The 13,509-nt window shown below is 49.1% G+C and overlaps 1 protein-coding gene and 1 long non-coding RNA gene across 3 annotated transcripts; one reads left to right on the plus strand and one right to left on the minus strand.

Moving 5' to 3' along the window:
* Positions 1-381: 381 nt before the first annotated feature.
* Positions 382-5,340, minus strand: LOC130255113 (uncharacterized). Of its 2 annotated transcripts, none has more exons than XR_008840869.1 (3): positions 3,394-5,340; positions 1,817-2,590; positions 382-1,108 (listed from the first exon to the last, which is right to left on the minus strand). It is a non-coding gene; the product is annotated as an uncharacterized LOC130255113 (long non-coding RNA). The 2 variants fall into 2 exon arrangements; XR_008840868.1 differs by lacking the exon at positions 3,394-5,340 and having other exon boundaries at positions 1,817-2,395; positions 2,520-3,383.
* A 1,091-nt stretch (positions 5,341-6,431) lies between these two features.
* Positions 6,432-7,527, plus strand: NANOS1 (nanos C2HC-type zinc finger 1). The gene has a single exon (XM_056494712.1). The coding sequence runs from the start codon at positions 6,508-6,510 to the stop codon at positions 7,285-7,287; it is 780 nt and encodes a 259-aa protein (XP_056350687.1). The 5' UTR covers positions 6,432-6,507; the 3' UTR covers positions 7,288-7,527.
* Positions 7,528-13,509: the final 5,982 nt, after the last annotated feature.

The raw sequence follows: 13,509 nt of genomic DNA on the forward strand, positions 1-13,509 counted from the left end.
AACACAAATGAAGTCATGCTCTCAGGTCAGACTCTGAATGGGATTTGTGAGAAAACAGCAGTGCAAGAATTTAGAAACTTAACACAGGCTCCTCAAGGATGTGAAATGCCAAAGCTGCAATCCACTGACACCTGGGAGCACCCAGCCTCAGTAGTGCCCATGGGTATTCAGGCTGTGACTTCTTAGAAGACAACAGATCCCAGAATGTATCAGAAATGTAAAATATTTGGACTGATTCAAAATTATTTCTTGGTGTTTTAGTGACTGCTGTATTCTTCAGTTGTTTGCTTTCTTGGGCGTCACTGTTCTTCTCAATAGAAACAACTTCAGTTTCAGATTAAGGAAGCCAGCACCACCAAGCAGGCAGGACAATGAAGAACCCTCTGGTTATTCCTTTTACCAAATAACAAAACAGAAAACAAGTGTAAATTCTCACAAGCAATTTCCAAGTGCAAGCCTGATTTTTTGGATTGCTTTTCTCTTTCAGCTAAATTGTTCTTATCAGTTTGACAGAAAATGCAATGAGTGTTTTTTGCTAGGAATTTTTTACAAATTTAATTGAGCTGTCAGGAGAAATGCTATTATCCCCACCATGTGAAATTAATATATCAGGAACTTATCTACTGTCTTGCATGTGTGCATGACATTTATACGGATCATTGCAACTGGTACATATTTCTTCTGCTTGGTAAAATTTCACACAATAAAAAATCTTCAGAACAGAATTTGTGATTGTCTAAAAGTCCTTGAATTTGGCTGGCTCTGCCAAGGAGCTTAGCAGGAGACTTTGCTGGATTTAATCAGCCAGACAGACCTCAGAAATTCTGCTGGAATTCTTGTTGCTATTAGAAATATGCACTAGTATTTGCTAATTCAGTTCAGAACAGATTCAGAAACTAAAAGCAATAAATCCTCATGCAAGCATTCAGCTCTCTCAAGGATATCCTGGAGCAGTGATTTTTGGAGAGCAGGAATACATAAAGGAATGTAGAATGTCTAGCCAAAGTTTTATTTGAAATATTCTTTTCAATGAATCCAGAGACTTGTCCAAAAGAGAAAACCTCTGATTTTTCCCAATGCATTGACTTGGCCTTCCCCTTCCATGACCCTGCAGTGGAGACAAGAAAGCAGAGGTGAAAGGAGATTAAATCAGTACACAAACTCTTGGACACTCCCTTTAAGCAAGGAGGAGTTATTAATTGATATTAAATAGGAGTTTAATCTGTACTGCAAGTCACCAGGACACCTTTCTGTGCCTTAAGAGCTCTGTGGTCTCCTGAAATCCAACAAAATCTGCCAACTTTGAGAAAAACTGCAGGCACTGTGGCAAGGCCTGCCATGACAAGGATTTACTTAATGATTGCTGGACTGGGGTTTCATTTATCATCACCCTGGAGTTAAAGGAAAGTGTGAAACAGCATTACCTGCAGGCAAAGCCAACTGCCACTGCAAAATTCAATGTGTGAAACCCCAAAAAACCCAAAAGGCTCAAAGCTGACACAGCTGCTGGGGCACATGGTAACAACCTGTCAGCAAAATAAACTCCAGAGATGAACCCCTGGCTGCAGAGGAGTTGGAATTTTGACCTCAGCATTTCCAAAAGCACAGGGCAGGGCACTGGGTGGTGCCAGCAGGTGCAGCCCATTGAGCAGCTCAGAGATCAGAGAGCTCCTGCTGCTCCCCAAATACTTCAGAATCACAGAATGGTTTGGACATTTAGGAACTAAAGTGTTTACAGCATTTATTACATTTTTTGTATATTAATAAAATGCATAAACACGAACTGTTCTTCAACAAAAGAAGAAACCAAACCTACCTTTCATTTTTCATAAAAACCATTTGATTTTCTCATAAACAGTATATATGAATTTCTGTGCCACTTTGACATCCCTCTCCATTAGTCAGTATATCCTCAGGACAAATATGGTTCTGCTGATAAACATGTGGCTCTTGGCTTTATTTGTGTTCTGCAGTAGTTTGGATGGGCAAGTCAAAACCCTGGCTGGTTGTCTGACCTTTGCATTCTCCTTTAAATTCCATGCATTTGCAAGAGATGATGGAAGAGCTGATAGTGTCTACTGTTATCAGCCACAATAATTAGATAAGATACATTTTTTTGACTGCAAAATAGTCTTTTAATGGATTTTTTTTTTTTTTTTTTTTTTACAGCTACTATTTCCAGCACTTTCAGCAGTGCTCTGAAGATTTTTAAAAGTCTGTGTTCAGGAAGCACTTTGCCTCCTTCAGCTGACAAACTTTTTTGGGGGGAGAGGAAATTCAGTTTCTCTTCTCTCTGCACTGTCAGCCCCCAGAGGATGAATCCTCTTCTCCTCCTCTTTGCTGCCAGCCCCTGCTGAATGCTCTGCTTCAATTCTCTTGGTTCAAGGTGCCATTGCTATAGATAAAACAAAATAGGGGAAATGATGGCATCTTGCTGGAAATTTGAGCACTCAACAGTTAAGCAGAGCCATGTTTAGCTTGCCCATATAACTTTCTGCTGTGATGAGCACATTACTTACTTGATGACAATGATATATTCTTGGAGGCACCTTTCATTTTCTGAGCTCAGCTCTTTCCAGTTTTTTGAATGCTACAAGGTTGAGCAGCAGTTCTTACAGAGCTGCCTAATGCTGTGTGCTGTTCTGCACTTCCAGTGGCTGAATCAAACTGAGAGACAGCTAAAAATGCACCATATTCCCCACCCCAGCTCTGTTTGCCTGGGTAAACATTTGCTGCAGTTACCTGAGGACTCTCATGTAACTCTAAAATGAGTGATCTGGACAGTCACTCCTGCCCCCAGTGCACTGAAAGTTCTGCTCCACACCCTGAAAAAGTTCGGTACCCTGTTAAATAAACACCTGATGTGTTTGGTTATGCTGAAACAGCCCCCTGGGCTCAGCACAGATCAGGAGGAGGTGAAACCACCACTGCCTCCTTTGCAGTCAGATTTCCTGCTCCTTGAAGGATCAGCTGCTTCCACACAACAAAGGCAAAAGCACATCTCCAAAGAAAGATCCCCAAAACCAAAGTCATGTCTTGTGGCTGGCTTTTACATCCCTGATCCTCCATCCCAGGGAGTTTTTTTTGCCAGTAAAAAGGGACTAGGATAATTTCTTTATTCTTTTTACCAACATTGTCACGCCAGCTCAACCCTTCCTTTTCCTGGAGTCTGGGAGACACCATGTCTGGGATCCCACACCTTCCTCACATTATTAACAAGAAGAAGAGGTTTCCTCCCCAGCACAAGCCCTTGTGAACCTCTCCCTCCTGAGAAGGGAAACACCAGAGAAAGTTCTGCCACATCAAACATCAGTGTTGGGGCCCCTGAGCAGAGCCCAGGCTGAAGCTCTGCTTCCACAACTTGTGTTTGTATCCTCCACAAACCTAACTCACCCATGTCAGCCCCACCAGCTGCTTCCAATCTTCTCAGCAGGATTGCTCTGTGCTGCAAACTTCAGCTTTCCAAACACAAGCATCATCTGCTAAGCCAAGAGCTTTAGAGAGGATTCCTGAACACCAGGCTGGGAGTCCAAGCAGCACAGGGCATATCTTCCCTGTGTCAGCAGACACCTCATGTATTTTTAGTGCTGTCAGAAACAAACCACTCCTTGATATTCCAAAAGGGGGAAAAGTCTTCTGGAAGTGGTGGTGAAGCTAATGTTTTAAAAGACCCTTCCGAGAACTTGCCAGCCTCCTGGGGGAGCTTGTCAACATCTCCCACGTTAAATGAAAGCCACTTTAAAATCCACAGGGGTTTTAAAGAAAAGCTGGAACATATCAAAGCTGCTGGGATGGCAAGCTTCATAACGTGCACAATACATCAACACTTAGAGCCAGTAAATCCTCCCCAGCCTCAGGGGAGCTCACAGCCCCCCAGAGTAAGCCCTTTCCTAATGTATCTCTCAAATGAACTGCTAATCCCCTCTCTAAACTTGACAGCTGTCCTGCATGCACTCAAACCCCTCTGTGCTTTAATCCTTCTATCATTCTTGTTAAGTCACTTGTTAGATAATTTTTTGCTTTAATATGAAGAAAGAAATCTTTCCTCCAGCCCCAAACAAAGGCCTCACTCACCTGCAGCTGGCATGTCCACAGATTTCTTATATATCTGTATACATATATGTGTGTGTGTGCATTCTCAGGAGCAATTTTGGATTTGGCCAGTGGGAGCTCCCACACCAGTCCCCCCAAGCAGATTTCTCAGACCCCAGCAGATCTGATGGCTTCCTGTCTCAGATCAGCTCAAATTCCTGACATGGTTTCTGGCTGCTCTGAGGGAGCACAAAACTTTCCCCTTGGCTGGGCAGAGTTTGGCCCATGGTGCTGAATTCACAGTGCCAACTGCTGTTTGTCACTTCTGCTCCAGATGACAGCTTGCCAGGGCTGCTGTGCAGCCTTGCCACAAGGACTCACATGAGACACCACCAAGACAGCTGTGGTCTTACACTGCCCAAATCCTGACAAGGATTGCCTAAAGGGTGGTTTGGCATAGGAAGTAATCCCAACTTCCAGCTGAGGACAAAGTAGTAGTTTTCTATGCAGTTCTCAGTGTTTCAAATGAAGAACATTTCAAAGCACACCAAAACACAAATCCTTCCTAGAAGCAGCTACTTGTCCATTAGCTCCTCTTGACCACATATTTTGTTTACTGCTTGAAACTGATGAAGAGTTTGATTCATTCCAATGTCAGCAGTGGGATTCCCTGCTCTTGGACCAGCACTGTGAGTGGGTGACCCCAATCAGCTGGCATGAGGTTGTGCAAGTCTGATGATGCCTGACAACTCTGCAGGGACCTGAGTGGAGCTGTTGAGTATTTGCTCAACACCTGGAACATGCTGGTCCATGGGCAAAGTCTGGACAAAGAAAGCAATGAAATAACTCCTGCAGCATTCCTCAAACACTTGGATTGCCAAGGCACTGCTGAGCTGTTGGTCAAACAGAGGATGCTGTTACTGCAGTGGTGGTGACAAGTGTCTATCCTTCACAATATTTTCCCACAGAGAATATTTTTTATGCTGCTCCAGGTTCTTCATCACTCCCTGCACTGGCAGTGAGGGGAACAGGGCAATTTCCCTCTCTGCTACAGCAGTGATATGAAATTATTCACTCTGCCTCTTAAAATGTCTACAGAAGATGAGATACAACAATTGCTCCAGGAAGTGATGCTCCACCACTCTGACTGATCACCCAGTGCCCTGTCACCCATCTGTTACCTCTGCCATTCCCTGCTGGCTCCAGTGCAAATCCTGAAACGCTCTGCTGAGGAGGGCAAGGGTCTGTCACATAACTGCAGCTCAGAGATGAGCTCTGGGCTGAGCCTGACACCCCATAGCTGTGAAATGTCCCTGTGCTCACCCAGTGCCTCACACAAGCATGCTCTGGAACAGGACTTCCTCTGTGAATGTTTTCAGTACTGAAATGAGTCCCATTTTCCAAACAGAGAATTCATGCTCTGAAACACTTCTTCCAGCCAGCTCTGCTCCCTGCAGCCATCCTTCCTGTGCCCTGGCCCTTGGTACACCCACTTCCAGGCATTCGTGCAGCTGGGGAGGCAGATCCAGCCTGGTGGTGCTGGAGGCAGCCCCTGGGGAGGTGCTCCAGATACCTGAGCTAATGAAACCCCCATTTCAGATGCAGACAAAACACTGCAAATCTGCTTTACCTGCCAGAGGAGCACCTGTTAGACTGACAAATAAGGGCCGTGCACAGGGGAGACAGATTTACTCCTGAAAAAAACTCCACCCACCCTGCTCAGCCCGCTCCTGGTCCTGATCCCGCTCCCAGTCCCGATCCAGATCACGACGCCAGTTCTGATTCCAATCCCGCTCCCGATCTCAATTCCGAGTCCCATCCCAGTCCCCATCCCGTTCCCGCTGCTGGTCCTGATCCCGCTCCCAATCCCGATCTCGATCCAGGTCCCGGTCCCGCTACAGGTCCTGATACCATTCCCAGTCCCGATCTCGATCTCCCTCCCGATCCCAGTCCCCATCCCGCTCCTGATCCCCCTCCTGCTACGGATCTCCGTTCCGGTCTCGATCCTGGTCCCGGTCCCGGTCCCGGTCCCGATCTCGATCCCCATTCCCGATCCCGCTCCCGATCCCGCTCCCGCTCCCGCTCCCGCTCCCGCTCCCGATCCTTATCCCGGTCCTGCTCCCGATCCCGATCCCGATCCCGATCCCGATCCCGATCCCGATCCCCATCCCGCTCCCCATCCCGATCCCGATCCCCATCCCGCTCCCGCTCCCCATCCCGATCCCGATCCGGCCGCACCTGCGGGACCGGAGCGCTCCCCCCGCGGCCGAGCCCCGCCCCCCAGACCGCTCAGCCAATGAGCGTGCGGGGGCTCTGTCCTGCAGCCAATGGGAGCGCGGCGGCCGCGCCCCCGCCCCCTACTTGAGGCGCTGCGCGCGGCCGCGCGCTCGCAGAGGCGGCGGGAGCGGCCCCGGAGCGGAGCGGACGGTGCGCCCGGCGCTGCCCCGCACCGCGCCACAGGGAGGGGCCGCTCCCATGGAGGCATTCCCGGGCACCAAGCTGGAGCAGCACCGGCACCTCCCGCCTATGGAGTGCCTGCCGGGCGCCCGCTACGGCGGCCGGAGCCACAGCGCCTGTGGGAACGTCTTCAACTCTTGGAACGACTACCTGGGGCTGGCCACGCTCATCACCAAGGCCGTGCGGCCCGGCAAGGGCTTCGGCGCCGAGCCCCCCTCGGTGGTGGTGGCGGCCGCCGTGCCGCCGGCCGAGGAGGAGGAGGAAGAGGAGGAGGAGGAGGAAGAGGCGGCGGGGCCGTACTTCGAGGGCGCGCTGGACTTGCACGACCTGGAGCTGTGCGGGCACCACCATCACCACCACCACCACGGCGAGGGGCTGCTGGAGGAGCGCTTCGCCGAGTTCAGCCCGTTCCCCGGGCGCGGCGGCCCCGCCGCCGTGGTGCTGGACTGCTCGGGGGAGCTGCCGGGCCGGGAGGGCGCTGCCCACGCCTGGGGCGGGCTGGTGGTGGCGGGGCGGCTGCCGGCGCACCCGCGGGCCGCCTCCCGCCTGCTCAAGCCCGAGCTGCAGGTCTGCGTCTTCTGCCGGAACAACAAGGAGGCGGTGGCTCTCTACACCACGCACATCCTCAAGGGACCCGACGGCCGCGTCCTGTGCCCGGTGCTGCGGCGCTACACCTGCCCCCTGTGCGGCGCCAGCGGGGACAATGCCCACACCATCAAGTACTGCCCGCTCTCCAAAGTGCCGGCGGCCCGGCAGCTCCGGCACGCCCGGACCGCGCTGGGCAGGAAGGGCCGCTAGCCCGGGACCCCCGGGACTCGCCCCGCGCTGGGCAGGAAGGGCCGCTAGCCCGGGACCCCCGGGACTCGCCCCGCGCTGGGCAGGAAGGGCCGCTAGCCCGGGACCCCCGGGACTCGCCCCGGCCCCGCTGCGCGCTGGAACGCGCGGAGCCCGGCGCCGGGCACGGGGACTGCGAGCCGGAGATGCGCTGTGTTTGTTTATTGTAAGAAAACAAATATATCTATATGTGATTTTTACGGAGACGGCGAGATCTGACTGGGTGGGCGTGCCGCGGGGGGTCCGAGGGTTGAACCAGGGCTGGGGAGGTGGCGGGGGGTCCCCGGTGCCCCCGGTCCGGTCCGGCTCTTCCCGGCCCGAAGCGCATCCGTGCCGGCGAGACAGCGGGCGGGAGAGCTGTTCTTCGTTGCCGGCTAATAGCAGGGTATTTAATTAGGGTACAACAATCCTTCGAGTGAAAAGAACTTGCTTTTCAGTTCTTAAAGCAAACATCCCAGCGATTTCCTTGACCAGTTTGAAAACCGGTGAGCGAATCACGATCGAACCTGCTCCTCGGTAGTTAACACCTGCTTCCCGAAATCGCAGCATCCCAGCGGTCACCGCTGGTCTCGCAGGTCCCCGTGACGAATACTCCGCTTTAGGGAAGGGCTGAGAGGAGAAAACATCCAAGTGCATGTTTGGAAACGTGATGACTCCGGGCTGGAGTGCAAACTGAGCCCTTCCTGCTGACAGAAAGGCAGTAAGAATGGCAATCGAGCAAGCTTTGATGTGGCTGTTTGTGGTGGAGAATGGGAGAAGCTTGATGGAAAGAGACCTGGACAAAGCAGAAAGCTGTGACCGTAGGAGAATGGAAGAAAGGGAGGTTGTTTATTTGCAAGAGTTCAGAGAATGTGGCTTTAACTTGTTGCAAGTAAAGGAGATCTACCCATGTGGATAACAAATATCCTTGACACTACACAGACTGTACAAAGCATAAGAATTAGGCTGAAGTCCTGGACCACTCTGAGTGACGGCAATTCCTTGGTGCTGTCAGCCAGGGCTGTATCACTTCTAATCCCCAAGAGGAAAGAAATTGCTTTTTTTGTTTGTTTTGGGGTTTTTTTTTGTTACCCAGAGGCAGGACAAGGAGCAGCAGCAGTTTGGAGTTTGAGTCCTCTGGAGCAGAAAGGCTGGTGCTGGAGTTTTCAGCACAGAGGGTCACACTGCTGTGTGGCTTCACCATCAGCTGGGGTGTGGAGGGGTGCTCAGTCCACAGAGCAGGGAGGTGGAGAGAGCCTTGTGGAGGAACTGCTGGGACATCACCAGCAAGATGAGAAAGGAGATGGGTCCTGGCAGAAAAAGGAACTAGGAAAGTGAGGAGTCTCCACACTTGTGTAGTTTCCTTTTGAAAGGCTGCTCAGCAGGGTGGCAGATGGGGTCAGGAGAGCAGGACAGTCAAGAATGGAGTCAAAACATGCGTGGGATGGGATGGGCTGGGGATGAGGACCCAGGGTTCATTATTCATCACTGCTGTTGACTTGCAGCCACAGCAGTTAGGAGGGAGAAAGTGATTTTTGTGTGGAAGTGTTCCCTGAAATCTCCATCAGATGGCTCCAAAGATGGTGTCAGGTCTGATTATCAAGTGCAGTGAGGCTTGCATTAAATAGTACTCAGTGGCTACAGCTATCCTTGTGCCAGTCTCCCTCTCCTTGTGCTAAATACATTTTGTCTCTTGCTCTATGGGGAGTGCACCACAGGCTCTTCTAAGCTGTTAAAGTTAGATGTGTTTGGTTTTGTGATTCCTGGTCCACGTAGGTTTAATCTGTGTCCACCACACATTAGAATCAAGCTCAAGTGTGATGCTGTGGGAAGAGTTTTCTTCTGTACTTTTGTTACCTCCTTGTGGGAAGTTTGAAGATCCTTACATACATTTTAATGCAGTTGACTGTTACTGGACACAAAAGGAAGAAAGTTCAAAGAAAATGTGTCTCGGGGTGTTTTCTGAGGGTTGACTGGCTGGGCTGGATTGGAGGTGTTTGCCATGTCCCTGCCCCACCTCTCTGGTTTTTACATTAAGCTGCTGTGCAGCACCAGCCCTGTAGCAACACCTGGAAATCCCTCAGGATAAGAGCAGATCCTGTGTCTTGGATGGCACTGGCCTTCTGCAGAGCCTGTGTAAGGGGAAAGCTTCTATCCACAGCCTGTGCTGCTGCCTGCTGCTCCTGTTCTGTTCTCCAAGTACCTGCAGCTTGCTCTGGAAAGGCCAAGAGCTGCCTGTCATCACTGCCACCCAGCATTAGGCATCTCACCAAAGGCCTAACAGGTACAGGGGAACAGTAACAGCTTCCAGACCAGTTGGGGGTGGGGGAGGTAAAATAAACAAACAACAAACTTCAGACTATTGCAGAAAGATGACAGGATTCAGCAAAAGAGCCTGACAGCAAGACTCTTCAGTTACTTTATGTAATCATTCAACAGGACAGTTTGCCCTTTAAAGATTTACAAGTGTGAGTCTAACAGACTAAACCTTAAAGGCTTTTTGATTGGGTTTTTTTTAAGTAAGCTCTTGTTATTACTGGTGCACCAGCACACTCCTCGTGGCACTGAGTGAGCAGAAACACACTTGTTCTTGGTCACTCCAAAAAGGTTATTGCAACAGACAGTGTTTGTAGTGCTACTTTGACTCCTTTAATACAGGGAACCGTTTGCATTAGTAATGTAAATTCTAGGAACAGCAAAGAGCTAATCTGAAAGCAGCCCGGGTTAGAGCTGTATTATGCTCCACAGAAGAGGTCTATGAAAAGTGAGATATTATTCTCACTCTTCTATGGGCATCTGCAAATCAAAATATTAGGGTCAGTTGTTTAAACCTGTGCATGTAAGTCATGAAATTTTCTATAGTGATAGTCTGGCAAGAGGAGTGAACACAATACTGGATAGTTATCCTCAGCTGGTACTAGTCTTGGCAAAAAGCAAGCTATTTCTAATTAGAAACTACTTCCAGATGTAGAGGTAACTTGATTCAGCTGAAGTCAGGTAAGTCTGTGCCCATCTTTAATGGAAATTCTCTTTGAGCAGGTTGCTGTCAGTCTGCTGACCAGTGCCTCAGGCAGATGCCATAGGACCAAACCACAATGGTTGTGAAAATGCCTTTTTTTCTTCTTTTTTACAGTGTCAGTTTGACCCACAAGATATATAAATTTTTACTGGAAATGAGTTGCTAAGAGTTGCATGGGGAGGAAGATATAATTCTAAAATGCCTATTGTCTGGACAAAACAAGTGATACACTAGAAATGGAACAAGGTTTAGCAAAGCTTCCTGTCCAAGAGAGAAAGGGCTAACAGAGCCCTTAACAGAGCTTAAAGTGCAGCAAAGGAGGTTTTGATTAGCAAATAGTTTTTAGAATCTCCATCCTACTGTAATTAAATGTATTAATTTTATTTAAGAGGAGAACCAGACAAAGTGTAGAGCATTTCAGCTCCAGCTGGTCCTGCCATGGCAAAAAAGGAAGAATTGGGTGTTTTTGTTACACCACTTGAGTGCCTGCTTCTTGCAATGCTGCAGGAAACCACAGGATGGGCACTAGTGCCTGAATACCAGGTAGATTTTGGATCTTGCATTTCACTGACCTAATGCCTTCCCTTTGTAGGCTGACACCATTCAGCAGTGCCCTTTAGCCACAGGAGGAGAACTTGCTTATATGCAGCAGTTCTTGCCAATGACAGCAGGCCAAGGACAGTAAAACAACAAAGATATGTTTCATTTACAGCAAGACAAGCCTTCCAGTACTCTTGCTATCTGAGATCCTCCTGGCTGCCCACCAGCCCACCCCAACATCCTCCTGGCCCTTCATGGCCTCACTGAGGTCACCAAAGTCACAACATGTCCTGGGCTGCAGCTGTGGCTGTGCCCAGTCAGGAGTAACACCACTGCACCCTGCCAGCACTCATAAATATGGATTTTGTAAAAAAATGTTAGTTTTTATAGGTAAAACATTCCAGAGAAAGCTTAACTATAATGCCAATGATGGCCTCAGTCCTGCCAATGGGCTGGCTCAGTGTCTGGACTGCTCCTGGAGTACCTGACACTGCCTTGCTGGAGATTTATGATGATCCATCAACATTTGCATCCATTCAAACAGCAGCAGCCTTATGTTCTGCCTTCTAAATACAGCCTGTGATAGTTTGTATTCTAAGGCTCACTGAAAATTTTAGCTGTTTAATGGAACATGACTCAAACAAGGCAAAGATTGACACAGAAGTCATTTGGCTTCATCAACATTTTCCAAATTTTGTGCTCATGTTTAGTGATGGCAGGAGGGGGAGATTTGAGCTGTTGGGTTTGGTCAGCAGAGGTTTTTGATCACTGTCAGACAGTATTGTGTCTAAACAGATCAAGCAATTAAACAGACACACTGGCATGCCTGCAAAGCTCACATCTCCTCAGCTTCTCAAGCTGCCCAGTCCTGAGAATGCAACACTCATTGAAAACATTATCACAATCTCAAATAAAGCATATTAATAACACAGATTGGGAAACAGCTTTAGCTGCTGCAGGGATGACTAACTCATCCCTGTGTGAAAGCATCTTTGTGTGGATACAATTAAAACTGAAGGTATAATCACTATTTACATATTACAAGGCTGGAGAAAGGCAAATGTTGTGCTTGTCATTGATAAAAGGCTGAAAGGACCATCTGAGGAAGCACAGGCCAGATGGTATCACTTCAGTCCCTGGGAAAATCAGAGCAAGTCCTTTCAGAATGTCTCTTTGGGGACATGCAGAAGATGACTGGGAACAGCCAGAATGGAATTACTGAGGGTAAACCATGCCTGGCTCACCTGCCTTCTATAATAAAGTATCTTTGTGGATGAGGGAAGGAGCACTGGATATTCTTCATCTCAACTTTAACAAGTTTTTAGCACTGTCTCACCCAATATTCTTGCACCCAGCTCAGGATGCTACAGCCCACATAACAGAGGCAGAAAAACTGGCTGCATGTCCAGGCTGGGCTGGAACCATTCTCCAGGCCCTGGAAGCAGCCACAGGATGACACTCAAGGGGAGCTCCAGCCCACACACCTGGACAGGGCTGCTGGCCAAAGGGATGGACAGGAGCCTGCCCAGCCAAGGAGGGAGCCCTTGCAGTGGCAGGCTGGGGGCTCAAGCACCTCTGGGTCCTGGCAGGGGAAAAGGTAAGCATGAGCCAGCAGGGTTCAGACTGTTTGAGCTGGGCACTGAATTGTTTGGGCCTGGACCCTGCCTGTAGAAGGAAAGGATCCCCCTCAGATCGCATCTTTCCTCTTTGGGGTTCCACTCCCCCCATACAAGGACTTGGCCAAATTTGAGATGAGTTCAGCAGAGGGCCAACACAGTGTTCAGGGGCTGGAGCACGCTCCTGGGAGGAAAGGTTGAGGGGACAGGGCTGGTTCAGCCTGGAAAAAGGAAGGGTTTTAGGGGAGACCTCACAGCAGCCACTCATCTCCTACTAGGAAGTTATCTGGAAAATTCCAGCTCTCCACAGTAGCACACAGTGAGTAGAGAGACAGGGTAGAAGTCAAGAGAGAAGTGTAAACTTTTGAGGGCCACAAAAAGGACCAGAGAGCTGAAGCACCTCCCCTGTGAGCTGGGGCTTTTCAGCCTGGAGAACAGAAGGTTCCACAGATCCCTAATTGTGGCCTTTGAAGGGAGCCTGTAAGAAGCATGGGGACAGATTTTTTGGTTGTGATAGGAAAAGAGTAACGGTTTTAAACTGAAGGATGGTTGGTTCAGATTAGATACAAGAGATTTTTTAACAATGAGGGTAGAAAACACTGGCACAGATTGCCAAGAATGGCTGCTGTTCTCTAGTTCCATCCTTTTTGGTACTGTATAGAGAACAAAAAATACAGTTTTTTTAATGCTTGGAAAACACTACTTCTCTGAATGAGCCCTGTGACTCAACCAGCAATGTCATGACAGGATCCAAAGACACAAAAATCAAACTCTGAGAAGATGGCTCTGAGACCCAATTTTCCCCAAGAAAACTACTGGCCCTAGATAACCCAGAAGAGGGCAGGAAAAAGACGAGAGGATTATTACAACTTCTGTTCACTCACCAGGTTTCTCAGGGAGAAACTAGCCCAGGTGTTCTCACCTTCTCTTTCAGCTGGTACAGAACAGGTCTGAGAACAGAAAACAGTTGTTCAACAGTTGTTCTGCATGAACACATAGTGCAGGACTCAAAAGTCAAGACACTGCAGCAGC

Source organism: Oenanthe melanoleuca, chromosome 6 (assembly GCF_029582105.1).
Source record: "Oenanthe melanoleuca isolate GR-GAL-2019-014 chromosome 6, OMel1.0, whole genome shotgun sequence".
NCBI classification, from domain to species: domain Eukaryota; kingdom Metazoa; phylum Chordata; class Aves; order Passeriformes; family Muscicapidae; genus Oenanthe; species Oenanthe melanoleuca.

Coding starts and splice junctions, on each gene's coding strand:
- NANOS1 (XM_056494712.1), top strand. CDS start 6,508: ATGGAGGCATTCCCGGGCACCAAGCTGGAGCAGCACCGGCACCTCCCG.